Source organism: Bombina bombina, chromosome 5, assembly GCF_027579735.1.
Source record: "Bombina bombina isolate aBomBom1 chromosome 5, aBomBom1.pri, whole genome shotgun sequence".
NCBI classification, from domain to species: domain Eukaryota; kingdom Metazoa; phylum Chordata; class Amphibia; order Anura; family Bombinatoridae; genus Bombina; species Bombina bombina.
This window is the reverse complement of record NC_069503.1, coordinates 419751220-419767713: the sequence shown is the minus strand read 5'-3', so window position 1 is coordinate 419767713 and position 16494 is coordinate 419751220. Positions and strand designations below refer to the sequence as shown.

Sequence of the window (16494 nt, the reverse complement as noted above, 5' to 3'; positions counted from 1 at the left end):
AATTAGAAAGTTGCTTAAAATTTCATCCTCTATCTGAATCACGAAAGAAACATTTTGGGTTCAGTGTCCCTTTAATTATTTTGTTATCCTTTCTTAAAGGAGCAGCAATGCACTACTGGGAGCTAGCTGAAACATCAGGTGAGCCAAGGAGAATAGGCATATATGTGCAGCAACCAATCATCAGCTAGATCCCAGTAGTGTATTGCTGCGTATGAGCCTACCTAGGTATACCTTTTTTTTTTAAGAGCAAAGCAAATTAGATAATGCAAGTAAATTGGAAAATTGTTTAAAATGTTATGCTTAATATGAATCATGAAAGAAAAAGTTTGGGTTGCATAAATGTATTTATTTTAAGCAACTAGGTGTGTTATTATAAGAACTGAATGTCCCTTTAGATTTGAATTATTGTACATTTCATATTTTTATTAGTAAAAAGCATTGAAATATTTAAAAAAGACTTAAATCCTTTAGCCAGGTTTATATAAACTATGCACAATCACTTCCTTAGAGCTCTCTCTCTCTCTATATATATATACACACACAAACACAGACATAAAACACACAAACACAGACATAAAACACACAAACACAGACATAAAACACACAAACACAGACATAAAACACACAAACAGAAAAACAGAACAGCAATAGGATGATTTTAAATAATTGGTTAAATCTGATTAGCTGAATGAAAGTTCACCTCAGCTTCTCCGACCTGGGACACTACATATCCGGGTGGGATGGACAGCAGGGGGTGTGTAACCAGAGGTGGTGCTGCATTAGCCTTTAGTGGAAAACTGTGTGCTTGGCTTCCTTGGGAGGGGATACTTCTCCCTTCTCATACAGACATCAGCTAACTCAACCCCAGGCTACAGGCTTTTTATTCTGTATCCAGTTGTCATTCATCTAGCAACTGACAAGCACAAATGCACCGTATATCAAGACGGGGTCTCAGCAAGTAAGCAGCAGCTGACACCAAGATACATATTGCCATATGTGTTTCATATCATGGAGGCAGTGCTGGAAGATCTCAGAGCAGGAAGCTGCATGAAATAGAGACTGCAGGGAAACTGCAACTAGAAAGAACAGCAGGGTTGAAAGGAGGGACCTGTACTTTACTGTACATGAGTTTAGTGCCTTGCTGTTGAGGGCACCGTAACCAGCAGCAGGGCCATGGACAAGGCGGCTCAGCAGCAGCAGCAGAGTGGGGGAGGTAGCAGTAATAGCAGCAGCCGGAGCAGCAGCAGAGCCACCTCGGCAGGATCATCTCCCTCGTCATCTGGACGAGTGCTGGCTGCGGGGTCCGGGAGAGGGCTGCAGCAGCAACACCAGGCTGTGGCACAAGCAGCAGTTGGGAGACTGGACGGAAGCTCTGCACGGGGAGGCAAAGAGCAGCAGCACAAGCAAATCATAGAAGGGCTGCTTAGCAAGTACACCAACCTCATCCAGGGATGGCAGAACAGGTAACCCATATGAATAATAATAAATATGCACCTCTAACACATGTAATGTTCTATAGAGGAAAAACATTTCTTTTTCTAATTCATTGGAACTTAATGTTTGTGAATGTTGATGAATTAATTTAGCTTGTAATACTTTTATTGGTTTTGGTCTGTCAGTATTACCAATGTTTAGGAATATCGTTGGTTTTATACTGTAATATACATATAAGTAATTTACACACTGAATTGAATAGGTGCCATAGAATAACTCATAGTGCAGAAATGTTGAACATCCAAGACTTGAAATATTATAAAAGTAATTTTAGGATATCTGAGTATGTGATTGGTTTATCTGTGAGTTATATTTAATGTCATACACCACTGATGGGAACTTGGGGCTTCCCCTACAGTTTTAACTAAGTAAATATACTTTGCATATTTAAAAAAAAAAAATTTCTCTACCCTATAAAATTATTTTTTCCACATTCACAGAACAAAAAAAACTTTTGCTGTAGATTTTGTGTTAGTTTTAAAAAGTGCACTGTGGCCTGTTTGAAGGCTGGGCTTCTTGTACAGTATGTAGTTCTTCTGTCATACTAGTAGTTGCCATCACTATGTATTAAAGTCAGTTTTGCATAGATTGAATTACTTATAAATCATCCCTGCAGCACAATTAATTGTATTTCATCAGTGTGTCATTGTCATATATACAGGTTAATTTGGCATCACCTGATACACATACATAGATATCCTCAGAAATGTCTGCTGGGGTGTATGGGAGAATTTTTTTTTTTAAATGACCCAAATAAAATAACAGTGGCAAAATGTTGTACACCATTTGCACATCATTTTAAAAATGGTGGCTCATTGGCTTCAAAAGAATGATCCAGGTAGTTGCTTATACTTGGATAAAGTGCAGAATTCTGAGGTGTGCATTGCCCCCCTCTTGTCCCCCTCAGGTGTCCATACACAATACTTAGCTATCTATGTAAATAATACCTCAACTGGAGAATAGTTTATTATGCATAAGAATTGTTAGCTGCTGAGAAATCTATGTATGTGGACCCCTTGTATCTAGTTTGGTGTAAGGTCACACATTTAAATATAACAACTTACACAGGTGATTATTGTAATATGTAGTTCTTATTAATGACTGTATATTTTGTTCTGTGCATCTCTGGCCTCCTCACCTAAACAGGCAAAAACTTGTGTTTTTTTGTGTTTCATACTGCAACATTTTGATAATTGTTTGATTATAAAGGATTTAGATGCTGTAACCAGAAATAAATGGACAAGGCTAACTGTTCTCATAAAGTTACAATGCTTTGAGGGACTTTCAAGTAGTTTGCTCCCTGTACCTTGTATGAATCAGCAATTTAAAGGGACACTGAACCCAAAATTTTTCTTTCGTGATTCAGATAGAGCATGCAATTTAAGGCAACTTCCTAATTTACTCCTATTATTAACTTTGTTCTCTTGCTATCTTTATTTAAAAAAGAAGGCATCTAAGCTTTTTTATTGGTTCAGTACTCTGGACAGCACTTTTTATTGGTGGATGAATTTATCCACCAATCGGCAAGAAGAACCCAGGTTGTTCACCAAAAATGGGCCGGCATCTAAACTTACATTCTTGCATTTCAAATAAAGATACCAAGAGAATGAAGAACATTTCATAATAGGAGTACATTAGAAAGTTGCTTAAAATTGCATGCTCTATCTGAATCATGAAAGAAAAAATTTGGGTTCAGTGTCCCTTTAAGTGTGGTGACACAAAAATACTTATATTATCAATTTAGCTTAATTCTCCTTGTATCCTTTATTAAAGCGTAATCCCAGGTGAGTTTAGGAGCATGCACATGTTTTTAGCAATCGGGCAGCAGTGTTTGCAATTTTGTTTATAGCTGTGTTAAAGTCTGCCATAGACTGCTAAAACATGTGCACACTCCTAAGCTCCTATCAGCCTGTTTAATTTTACTCTTCAACAAAGGATTCCAAAAGAGCAAAGCTAATTTGATATTAAAAGTAAATTAGACAGTTGTTTAAAATGCATTCTATATCTTAATCATGAATGTTTAATTTTGACTTTACTGTCCCTTTAAGAATATTTTTACTCATGTATCCTGCAACTAATTAGGCACAGATATAAATGAGCTCCTGCACTGATCAAGCAATGCAGCCTAGGCTGTTGCAGGGTCAAGTTCCTGGATTCTGCAAGATGAAGTTCCCTATTCATGGGGGAATGGTAAATCCCTAATTTAAAGAGTTACATTACAGGAAACTAAGCAAATATTTTATGGGGATGTATTTTTTTAGTTTTATGTTTTTCGGTTTCCTTTTAAGCTAACCATATCTTGATGATTGGCAGATTTGTCCGACATACCCTGGTTTGTGTATGCTCAGTAAATGTACAAAGAAATAAACACCCCAAGTAAATAATCACAGAAAATAACAAAGTTATTTAGACAAGAGACATTTCATAAACATCAGGCGGTAAGAAGTTTAAGTATTATGATAAAAATACCCTCTTCAGCATGAATAATATATAATATTGCTTATTGCAGTAGAAATGAAACAACCTATCAGTGTAGGCAAAAATAAATGCATTACTTTTTTTTCCATTTACTTAACAGACTTTCTGTTTTCCATTTACTTAACAGACTTTTTGTTTTCCTCATGAAGTTTGATTTTAAGTGGTTTATTCTATATTTGTAATATAACAAGGGAAAATAAAATACTTAATACATTTTCTATACAATTTTTCCATTTCTCATGATATTAATGCAGGCCTGGTCTTGATTAAATTATTGCTGTCACTGTCTATCCCTGTACCACACATCAATGTCTTTTATTTTTTTATTTAAAGTGATTGTAAGCTTTTCTGAATTAAAGCCCAGGATAAAAAAAATAGACGCTTGCGTTATGGAAAACATAATGCCAATGCCCCGCCTTCAGCTCCTGCTTTCTTTAGCATATAGATGATGAATCCGGCTTCCTCCAATTGTCGTGTGCCCCACAAGCTGGACCCAAAGGGGGCACGCAACGATTGGAGGAAGCCAAATTCGTCTGCAGCATGAGGCAGAAGGTAGGAAGTATCTACTAAGTCAACAGTGTACGCTGGGCAAAGTACCTTGTGATGTAGTAGCCATGTCCAGATGGCTTAAGGGGTTAAAGGGACACGAATGCACAACATTTTATTTCATGATTCAAACAAAACATGACATGACAACAACATCCTAATTTACTTCTATTATCAAATTTCCTTGGTAATTCTTGTTGAAAAAGCGGAGACATAAGCTCAGGAGCGTGCACGTTTCTGGAGCACTATATGGCAGCAGTTTTGCAAGAATGTTATCCATTTGCAAGAGCACTAGATGGCAGCACTGTTTCCTGCCATGTAGTAATCCAGATACCTACCTAGGTATCTCTTCAACAAAGAATAACATGGGAACAAAACAAATTTGATAATAGAAGTAAATCGGAAACTTTTTAAAAAAATTCTATATCCTGTCTCAATCACAAAATATTTTTTTTGGATTTCATATCCCATTTAGGCTTCTAAAATATTGACCTGTGGCCCCCAAGTGTTAGGAAGTTTGTCATCCCTGATCTAGAGCAAAAGGACACAAAAGAAACCATAACTATTTATTGCAGTATTGTAATTCTACATAAAATATGTAACTAATAAAAATATATAGGGACAGTAAAGTCAAAATGAAAATTTCACAATTCAGATAGATCATGCACGTTTAAATAACTTTCCAGTTTACTTCTGTTATCTAATTTGATCTGTTCTCTTGGTATCCTTTGTTGAAATGCATACCTAGGTAGACCTAGGCAGAAGCAGCAATTCACCACTACTGGGAGCTTGCTGCTGATTGGTGGATGTACTTATTTGCCTCTTGTTATTGGCTCACCTGATGTGTTCATCTGGCTCCCGGTAGTGTGTTGTTGCTCCTTCAGCAAAAGATACCATGAGAATAAAGCCAATTTAATAATAGAAGACAATTGGAAAGTTTAAAATTGTAGGTTCTATCTGAATCACAAAAGAACATTTTTAAGTTACATGTCCCTTTAAAGTTTGTTGCTGTCTTTTTTTTTTTTTTTTATAGTACTTGAAAACCTAAAGCATAGAAATGTGATATGGAAGGTCCAGCAGAGCAAGTGCTAGAAAGGGGAATCGGAAAGATGAAAGGAGAATAGGAACAAGAAGCAGTTTGATCCAATTGGGGATTGGTCAAATTAAATGACATACGTCTTTGTTGTGAATATAATGTCATGTAATGGAACAATTTTCTCCTCTTGTCTATTAGTAAAATTGTGTTTGTTATAAGAAACATTCTGGATGCTCATCGCAAGCTCCGTGTTTAAAGGGACAGTAAATACCTTGGGATTGTTTGTATTAAAAATGTAAAACAAAAACTTTGCAATGTACTTTCATTATTTAGTTTATGAACCTTTTCCTGAGATTTCATTCTGAAACTTGTGGGCTTTACAGTTCCTATTAAGTGTAAGTGCAGACGCCAGACCTAAAAAAACAGTCAATTAAAAAAAACAAAAAACATTTTAATAATTCAAATAGGGTAATTTTAAACAACTTTAAAATTTTACTTTTATCACCAATTTTGCTTTGTTCTTTTTGTATTCTTAGTTGAAAGTTAAACCTAGGAGGTTCATATGCTAATTTCTTAGACCTTGAAGGCCACCTTTGCATTTGACTGAAATAAGCAGGCAGTCTGCAGAGGCTTAGATACAAGGTGTTCACAAAGGTAAAAAGTGTATTATTATAACTGTGTTGGTTATGCAAAACTGGGGAATGGGTAATAAAGGGATGATCTGTTAAAACAACAATAATTCTGGTGTTGACTGTACCTTTAAAGGGATAGTAGACACCTTTACAATATTTTTCTTCAGTTGTGCAATTATTGCTAGGCTGACCATATTGCCGCTTTAAAAAGGGACACATGAAAAATACATATCTGTCAGGGATGTTTAAAGAAATGTTTTGTGTAAGAACCCTGACATGTATTTTTCATATGTGTCCCTTACTTAATCGGCAATATGATCAGCCTAATTATTGCACAACATATTAGGTGAATGGGAATTTGTTTAAATGCATTAACACCTTGTTTGTTGTAATTGTTTTACAATAACCAAACTCCACCAACCAATTAAGACTTTCAACTAGAGACAGTAGCCACATTCAGTATGTTGGCAAAATACACTTTGTTTGCAGTTCTTATCTATTAATCTCTGCTGAAGCCAATTAAGGTCATATATATGGAAGGGTTTAGCTTGTAAAAACTAAACAAATGGGCAGTATAAGGTCCAGGATGCAGATGCAAAAACAAATATAGATAGCAATAGAGTTACTTTACACTCAGTATGCCAGAAAAATGACCTTATTGTGCCAAGGTTAAAAACCATGTCTAATTGTGATAAAGTATTAAGAAGATACAGGCAGTGATCTATCTGGTGTATATACAGTAATATTTAATGTCTAATAAATCATAAACTTTAAAATCAACGTAGCAAGCACTGCAAATAAATACATTGCACAGTCTGCTATGTGCATGGTGAGCTCCTAGAGCTGTAGAACCCACCGTTTTAGGAAAGAGGTTAAATAAATAATTAAAGATTATTGCGAAGTTGTAGTACATTTTATATTACAATCTCAAGGTGTTTACCTAGGTTACAACATGGCTCCACCGATTGCTTTGTGGACACTAAAACTTAGCACTTTTTCCAATTTTTTAATAATGAATATCCTTTTGTATCGTTATGAATTTGCATTCGTAACAAAATGAATCAGCATCCGTTACCATGTGAAGCAGCTCCCCCCCCCCCACACACACACACCTGCATCTTACAATCCAAGGGACCTCCCCATGCTCCTTAATTTTTGAGAAATATGAGACAAATAAGGGTTAAAAGTGTTGTTGGTAGTAGTATTTGAAGAGGGAGGGCAGCAAGTTTCCCAGTGCCCATAGCATGACAAAAACGAGACTTTCCAGGACAGGGAAGAGCATTTTATTTTTACATTACCGTACATCACAAATGCATCACATCCTACTGGAATATCACATTTGTAGGTATGGCCACTTCCTACTCACAGCCCCTGGGTCTACCCATTTTAATGGACTGACCAAGCCACGCCCACTGTCCGTCAGGGGGGCCTTCATGGATTCTTGCAACAGGGCCCTTTAGGTTTCTAGTTTTGCCTCTGCTCTTTAGGCTTAATAAGCTTTAGAGCAAGATTTATCAGTTGCTATGAGAATTCTCCCCTCTATTCTCCTACGTGTTTGCCTTTTGAGAAGCAAATCTGTGCACCTAAATTTACAAAAAAAATTTTTTTTTTTTGTGCTTTTCCAAAGGCGTGTTCAGGCAAACTAATGATAAATATCTCCTGTCGAAAAACTATATGCGCCTAATTTATCATTGGAAATAATTCTTAATCGCTAGTTATGTGTAAATCTTGTTTACAGAAATAACCATAGAAATAAAGCGTTATTTACTTATTTGAGTTTATTTTTAGCTTTTTTTTTGCGCCCTTTTATAGAACATATTTTTATGGGTTTTGTCACTACTGAATAAACTAAGTGGAAGAAATTTACAGTTTTCATGTTTCACGATATTGTGATTGCAAATTCACGTTTGTAATATTCATATTGCGATCATATTGTACCAAACATATTCTATATTAAAAGTCAATTACGATGAATTAGTGCCTGGTTTTTAATAATCCTATTAAAAACAAGGGCACTTTAATTTATCAAAATTGTCATTTCACTTGTTTTCTTCCAAAACTTAACTTTTAATCCTAACAGCCGCTCCAGCAATTTACCCCTTCCATCGGAAAGCCTCTTTTTAAGTCAGAAATGACAAATCCGGCTTCCTCCAATAACGGGGATGTCATGGACTGAGGCAACGCCATGATTGGAGGAAGCTGGATTCATCATTTTGGACCCGAGAAGAGGGCTTGAGACGTGCGGAGGAAGCGCTGCAGCAGCTGGCAGGATTAAAAGGTACGTTTTTCAAGAAAATGAGTGAAATGTCAATTTTGATGAATTAAAGTGCCCTTGTTTTTAATAGGATTATTAAAAATAAGGCACTAATTCATCGAAATTGACCTTCACATATATATACCACATTGCAACAGTACATGTCAATATTATAAAATTGTGAATATTACAAATGCAGATCACTATACAATATTGTGAAATATGACAAGAAATCGCGGTCGCAATATTGTTAAATGTGAAAACGCAAAATCTTCCTCTGGCCTTGCAACAGAAATTGCTGCCAACATCAGAAAGAACTCACAACACAAGCTCAAATAGAAATGATTTCCAATGCTGTTCTCCTCAATGCTTACTTATGGAGCACTTCAGTGCACGCATTTGTAGGAGAACTTTAAGTTCTCTATAGGCGCAAAAAAAAAAAAAAAAGATAAATTAATAACAAGTCAATTTGATAAGGTGTATTATAGAAAATACTCCTGCAATTTATATAATTTAACCCTTTTTGGGCACTCCTGTGTGTCTAGGTGAACGTGAACTGAGTAGGAGAATTTTACAGTTCAACTTGATAAATCTTGCTCTTAGTATGAATGGGTACACATGAAAGTACCATTTACTCAGCAGCTACGATTCCAGCTGTAAGTTAGTTGTTTGTTCTTCACAAATCACTAGGTAATTATTTAAAATATCTTGTCCTACGACACCAGAATCTGCTACCATCAGCACATGCGGCCTGCAGATACAATGAATAATGGACAGTGTAGCAATACATACATCAGACACATTTGACAATTTTGGCTTTGTTTTGTAAGATTGATGTCTGAGATGTTGACTAAATATTTAGTATGAGATCATAGGCAGATCTCTCTTTGCTTTTATTTCTGGGCTCAGTTAGCAATAATCTTATGCTTTATTTATAAGGATATGCTTAGTTGGCAGAACAATACAATGAGTCATAGGGGATGATATTGGAAGATATATATATTATTAAAACAAAAGACAATAATGCTGTATATAGTCTGTCATTGTGTTAGAGTTTTTTACATTGGGATATATAAGTTAACTTGTAACTGATACATTCTGAACAAAAGTTTTTTTTTTTTAATGCTCTTAAAGAGACATTAAAGTCAAAATGTATCTTTTTCAAGTTTCTCCTATTTTAAAGTTTAATTTGCTCAGTTAAAGGGACACTGAACCCAATTTTTTTTTCTTTTGCGATTCAGATAGAGCATGAAATTTTAAGCAACTTTCTAATTTACTCCAATTATCAAATTTTCTTAATTCTCTTGGTATCTTTATTTGAAATGCAAGAATTTAAGTTTAGATGCCGGCCCATTTTTGGTAAACAAACTGGGTTGTTCTTGCTGATTGGTAGATAAATTCATCCACCAATAAAAAAGTGCTGTTCAGAGTTCTGAACCCAAAATAGCTTAGATGCATTCTTTTTCAAATAAAGATAGCAAGAGATAAAAGAAAATTTGATAATAGGAGTAAATTAGAAAGTTGCTTAAAATTGCACACTCTATCTGAATCATGAAAGAAAAAGCTTGGGTTCAGTGTCCCTTTAAAGGGACATGAACCCCTTTTATTATTGAGACAGAGCATGCAATGTTAAACCACTTTCAAATTTTCTTTGTTCGCTTGCTATCTTTATTTGAAAAGCAGGGACGTAAGCTCAAGGACAGTGTGTCTGGAGCACTACATGTCAGCATATTTGCAAGAATTTTATTCATTTGCAAGGGCACTAGATGGCAGCACTATATCCTGTCATGTAGTGCTCCAGACACCTACCTATGTATCTCTTCAACAAAGAATAACATGAGAATTTTGCAAAGTTGATAAAAGAAGTAAACTGGAAACTTTTTTTTTTAAATTGTATGCCCTGTCTGAATCACAAAATATTTTTTTTTTTCGTTTCATATCCCTTTTAATATTTTTGCTGAAGAGCATACATAGGTAGGCTCAGGAGCATGCATGTGCTTGTCATACTATATGACAGCAAAGTTTGCCAAAATGTTTGTAACAATGTTATATACGTTATACATTGTTTCAAACACTTAAGCCATATGTGTGTATGTTTATGTGTGTGTGTGTGTGTGTGTATATGTGTGTATATATATATATATATATATATATATATATATATATATATATATATATATATATATATATATATATATATATATATATATATATATATATATATATATATATATAATATTAGGAAGAAGAAAAACAATGTACTGCAAACTCTGGTTCCAAAGTGGTTATTTTAATGAACAGTTAAGTGAGATACACAGTCACAGTGTGCAGGGTTGGATCTGACGCGTTTCCCGCATGCTCACATGCGCTATATATATATATATATATATATATATTATATATATATATATATATATATATATATATATATATATATATATATATATGTGTATGTATAACCATAGATGGGTTAATTCAACTCCTATCATAGTGCACTATGGATACAAAATCCCCTCAGAGAGCTCTCAAACACAAAATTAATAAATAATAATTATGCAATTTATGTGCATATAGTTAACTAAAAAGTCAAAGTCCTGTTAATTCCACAGGTATAAACTCCAATGATTCCAGCACTAAGATAGAGGAATTATATCCTATGGATAGATATTCCACACAATTTGTATATGTTGAATAGTCAGTGTGTCTGGATGTTAAAAGGACAACACAGTAAAGATGCCCTTATTCCAACAGGTTCTTTGATTACTGTATAGGGACGATATACCAGTGTGTTAATTGTGCCCTTCTATTTACGGCAGTTCCACAGTATTGCTACAACAATCTTGGTTTGCATAATAAACGCCACTTCTGTGCTTCAACAAAATCCGCCGTAGCGGTTAATACTTGCGGTTCTGAGGGAGTCCCACTATCGCGGTGCTACACCTCCTAGGTACACCGTCGCAAGTATGGTGTATTTCCCTAGGGTGTTTATCTCCTCTCTGTTCCTTATGATGATGCTTCGTAAACCATATACTTGTGGATGTGTCTCCAAACTCCAGACTACTCCATTCAAGAGTTTCCATTCTTAAACTTTTTTTTGCCTTTGTTGCTCCAGCAAACACTCCTGCCAGCTATGCGCGTTTCACCCCTAAGGCTCTGCGGCTTCTTCCGGCTCCAAAACTAATCACATGATCATAGGTATCCTGAGGTTTCTTTTAAGGGAAAAGTAACAGAGGAAAACTCCTCCCATTTGGAAGCCTTTGAAATGTATACTTTGTTAAGGCAAAATGGTAACATTTTACAATAGTAATCCATTGTTACTTAAATGTGCATCACTCAATGAAAGTATATACAATAATTGAAACAAGTTAATACAAATAGTTTAATATTGTAATTTTGCTCCATTTCTGTGCAGTGTACAATTTATGAAAATTTATTTTCCTTTGTGCACAATATCTATATAAAGATTTGAAGTCAAAGCTGCGATCCAGATGATCATATGTACTTTATCATATGTATATTTTAGTAGTTTATAGATATGGCAATGTTGCAGTTTAAAGAAACAGAGGTATATCCCAGTGCCAACTAAACCTTAATTGCCTGAGGCTGTGATACCTAGCTACCACCTATTTAGGAACAAATGTAAAGAGTGTGCCCAGGCGCCAACAGTTTGGAGGCTAAGGTGAAAGGTACAAATTTATTAATAACAGTGACAAAATTGTTACATAAAAGTCACTAACAAAATTTATAAAAAACTTTAAAATTTTTTAAAAAAACCATGGATCCACGCTAGAATAACATAAAAACATTAAACCAAATCTAACACATGGTAGGTTGTATGCAATAGTTAAATGAATACATAATGGTCAATACCATTGTGATGCCTAAGGAGAAAATGCTAAAAATGCAAAAATACAAAATAATGATTCTGATGTGTGTAAACAAAAAAACTCCAAAGAAACTCCAATTGGGTTCAAATGGTGATAAAAGGTGAATAGTTACTCAAAAAATGTAACAGTGATCCAAAAAGTAAAATAGTCAATCCTGTGAGATATTGAAATATGAAGTTGTGTAACAAACAGTGATTTGAGAAGTTTCTACACATTGTGTTTTATCTTTTTTTCACAGGTTTTTGTTTGGTTTGTTTGGTTTCCTTTGCATTTTGTATTTTTTCTGGGGCTTAGTCCCCATGGGTATCTGAGCACCAAGGGACAAGTATTATCACCACACAGCAAATATTGGACATCATTGGACCACATATGTCACAGGATTGACACTTAATCACTTTTTGTTACACAACTTCATATTTCAATATCTCACAGGATTGACTATTTTACTTTACCAAAAAGCATGCATAGTTTATTTCCTCATTCATTCCCTTTAGGAAAGGGAACACAAAGTTAGAGATAGGAAAAAGTTTTTTTTTTTTTTTTAATTCGTTCGACGCAATTATATATATATATATATATATATATATATATATATATATATATATATATATATATATATATATATATATACACAAAAGTGTGTACACCCCTCACATATATATATATATATATATATATTCACACGCACATGTGTATAGATATAGATATATATATATATATATATATATATATATATATATGAAAATAGAGATATAGATATAGATATGGAGATATATAATGGCAACTGCCACAGCATCGAAAAAATGGTTCATCTGAAGCCATTAACCTGCAGATAAGTATTATACAATAGATTGTGATCAGCCACATAGTATTTAACACCATCCACAAAGCATTGAAGGGGGCATAAAAGTCCAAATTAAACATTCACGACAGAGTGTGAAATTTAAAAATAAATATATATATATATATATATATATATATATATATATATATATATATACACACAAAAGTGTGTACACCCCTCACACATATATATATATATATATATATATATATTTTTTTTTTTTTATATCTTTTCATGTGACAACACTGAAGAAATGACAATTTGCTACAATGTAAACTAGTGAGTGTGCAGCCTGTATAACAGTGTACATTTTCTGTACCCTCAAAATAACAACACACACAGCCATTAATGTCTAAACCGTTGGCAACAAAAGTGAGTACACCCCTAAGTGGAGATGTCCAAATTGGGCCCAAAGTGTCAATATTTGGTGTGGCCACCATTATTTTCCAGCTCTGCCTTAACCCTCTTGAGCATGGAGTTCACCAGAGCTTGCCACTGGAATCCTCTTCTAATCCTCCATGAGGACATCACAGAGCTGCTGGATGTTAGAGACCTTACGCTCCCCCACATTTGGTTTGAAGATGCCCCACAGATGCTCAATAGGGTTTAGGTCTGGAGACATGCTTGGCCAGTCCATCACCATTACCCTTAGCTTCTTTAGCAAGGCAGTGGTCATCTTGGAGGTGTGTTTGGAGTCGTTATCATGTTGGAATACTGCCCTGTGGCCCAGTCTCCGAAAGGAGGGGATCATGTGTTGCTTCAGTATGTCACAGTACATGTTGGCATTCATGCTTCCCTCAATGTACTGTAGCTCCTCAGTGCCGGCAGCACTCATGCAGGCCCAGACCATGATGCTCCCACCACCATGCTTGACTGTAGGGAAGACACACTTGTGTTTGTACTCCTCACCTGCTTGCCGCCACAAACGCATCTAAACCAAATAAGTTTATCTTGGGCTCATTGGACCACATCACATGGTTCCAGTAATCCATGTCCTTAGCCTGCTTGTCTTCAGCAAACTTTTTTGGGCTTTCTTGTGCATCATCTTTAGAAGAGGCTTCCTTCTGGGACGACAGCCATGCAGACCAATTTGATGCAGTGTGCGGCGTATGGCTGACAGGCTGACCCCTCACCCTTTCAACCTCTGCAGCAATGCTGGCAGCACTCATATGACTATTTCCCAAAGGCAGCCTCTGGATATGACGCTGCGCACCTGCACTCAACTTCTTTGGTCGACCATGGGGAGGCCTGTCCTGATTGGAACCTGTCCTGTGAAACCGCTGTATGGTCTTGCCCACTGTGCTGCAGCTCAGTTTCAGGGTCTTGGCAATCTTCTTATAGCCTAGGCCATCTTTATATAGAGCAACAATTCTTTTTTTCAGATCCTCAGAGTTCTTTGCCATGAGGTGCCATGTTGAACTTCCAGTGACCTGTATGAGAGAGTGTGAGAGCGATAACACCAAATTTAACACACCTGCTCCCCATTCACACCTGAGACCTTGTAACACTAATGAGTCACATGACACCGGGGAGGGAAAATGGCTAATTGGGCCCAATTTGGACATTTCCATTTAGGGGTGTACTCACTGTTGTTGCCAACGGTTTAGACATTAATGGCTGTGTGTTGAATTATTTTGAGGGGACAGCAAATGTAGACTGTTATACAGGCTGTACACTCACTAATAGTGGCGAGACCACGCTATTTCCGGTGGCCAGAAGGGCAGAGGGATGGTAAAAATAGTGCAGTCCAGTCATTTGCGGCGTGATCCACGCTATTGTTAGCAAGGAAACCCTTATAAACTGGTGACATACATAAAAAAAAAAATGACCATTGTAAACCACTTTCTAATTTGCTTCGGTTATGTAATTTGCTTCCATCTATTTGTATCATATGATGAAAAGCATACCTAGGTAGGCCCATAAATCGTAATGCACTAATGGGAGCTAGCTGCTGATTGGTGGATGCACATCTATCCCCCTGTCTTGAGAATGACAATACAAGTAAATTGGAATGTTTAAAAGTATACGCTCTATATAAATTATGAAAGATTGGCTAGAACTCAAGACTGTTATGAAGATATACAATGTAATATGCAGATGCAATGTGAGGATAAAGTTCTGATCATTGTAACAAGTCTCCTGCAGAAGATTTAGCTTTCTCAGCAAGGGATTGACATTTGTTTTACACCATAACATACAACCACTCAACTAGTATTCGTCACCATTGTGAGTTATGATTTTGAAACTATTCATATGAGTAATGTGACAAAGAACTACCTCCTTCATACATACCCAGTGCAACCAGAAGATTATTACCTAGGTATACATCTGCTTCTTATAAAACTATTCATATGAGTAATGTGACAAAGAACTACCTCCTTCATACATACCCAGTGCAACCAGCAGATTATTACCTAGGTATACATCTGTTTCTTATAAAACTATTCATATGAGTAATGTGACAAAGAACTACCTCCTTCCTTCATACATACCCAGTGCAACCAGCAGATTATTACCTAGGTATACATCTGCTTCTTATAAAACTATTCATATGAGTAATGTGACAAATAACTACCTCCTTCCTTCATACCCCAGTGCAACCAGCAGATTATTACCTAGGTATACATCTGCTTCTTATAAAACTATTCATATGAGTAATGTGACAAAGAACTACCTCCTTCCTTCATACATACCCAGTGCAACCAGCAGATTATTACCTAGGTATACATCTGCTTCTTATAAAACTATTCATATGAGTAATGTGACAAAGAACTACCTCCTTCCTTCATACATACCCAGTGCAACCAGCAGATTATTACCTAGGTATACATCTGCTTCTTATAAAACTATTCATATGAGTAATGTGACAAAGAACTACCTCCTTCATACATACCCAGTGCAACCAGCAGATTATTACCTAGGTATACATCTGTTTCTTATAAAACTATTCATATGAGTAATGTGACAAAGAACTACCTCCTTCCTTCATACATACCCAGTGCAACCAGCAGATTATTACCTAGGTATACATCTGCTTCTTATAAAACTATTCATATGAGTAATGTGACAAAGAACTACCTCCTTCCTTCATACATACCCAGTGCAACCAGCAGATTATTACCTAGGTATACATCTGTTTCTTATAAAACTATTCATATGAGTAATGTGACAAAGAACTACCTCCTTCCTTCATACATACCCAGTGCAACCAGCAGATTATTACCTAGGTATACATCTGCTTCTTATAAAACTATTCATATGAGTAATGTGACAAAGAACTACCTCCTTCATACATACCCAGTGCAACCAGCAGATTATTACCT

The 16494-nt window shown here is 35.7% G+C and overlaps 1 protein-coding gene across 1 annotated transcript in view; it reads left to right on the top strand.

Moving 5' to 3' along the window:
- The first annotated feature begins 779 nt into the window (after positions 1 to 779).
- OSBPL10 (oxysterol binding protein like 10) overlaps positions 780 to 16494 on the top strand; it is an 873140-nt gene continuing 857425 nt past the window's right edge. Inside the window, exon 1 of the mRNA XM_053714253.1 lies at positions 780 to 1463. Coding sequence (XP_053570228.1) covers positions 1174 to 1463 — 290 coding nt within the window. The 5' untranslated portion in view covers positions 780 to 1173. The remainder of the gene's footprint in view (positions 1464 to 16494) is intronic.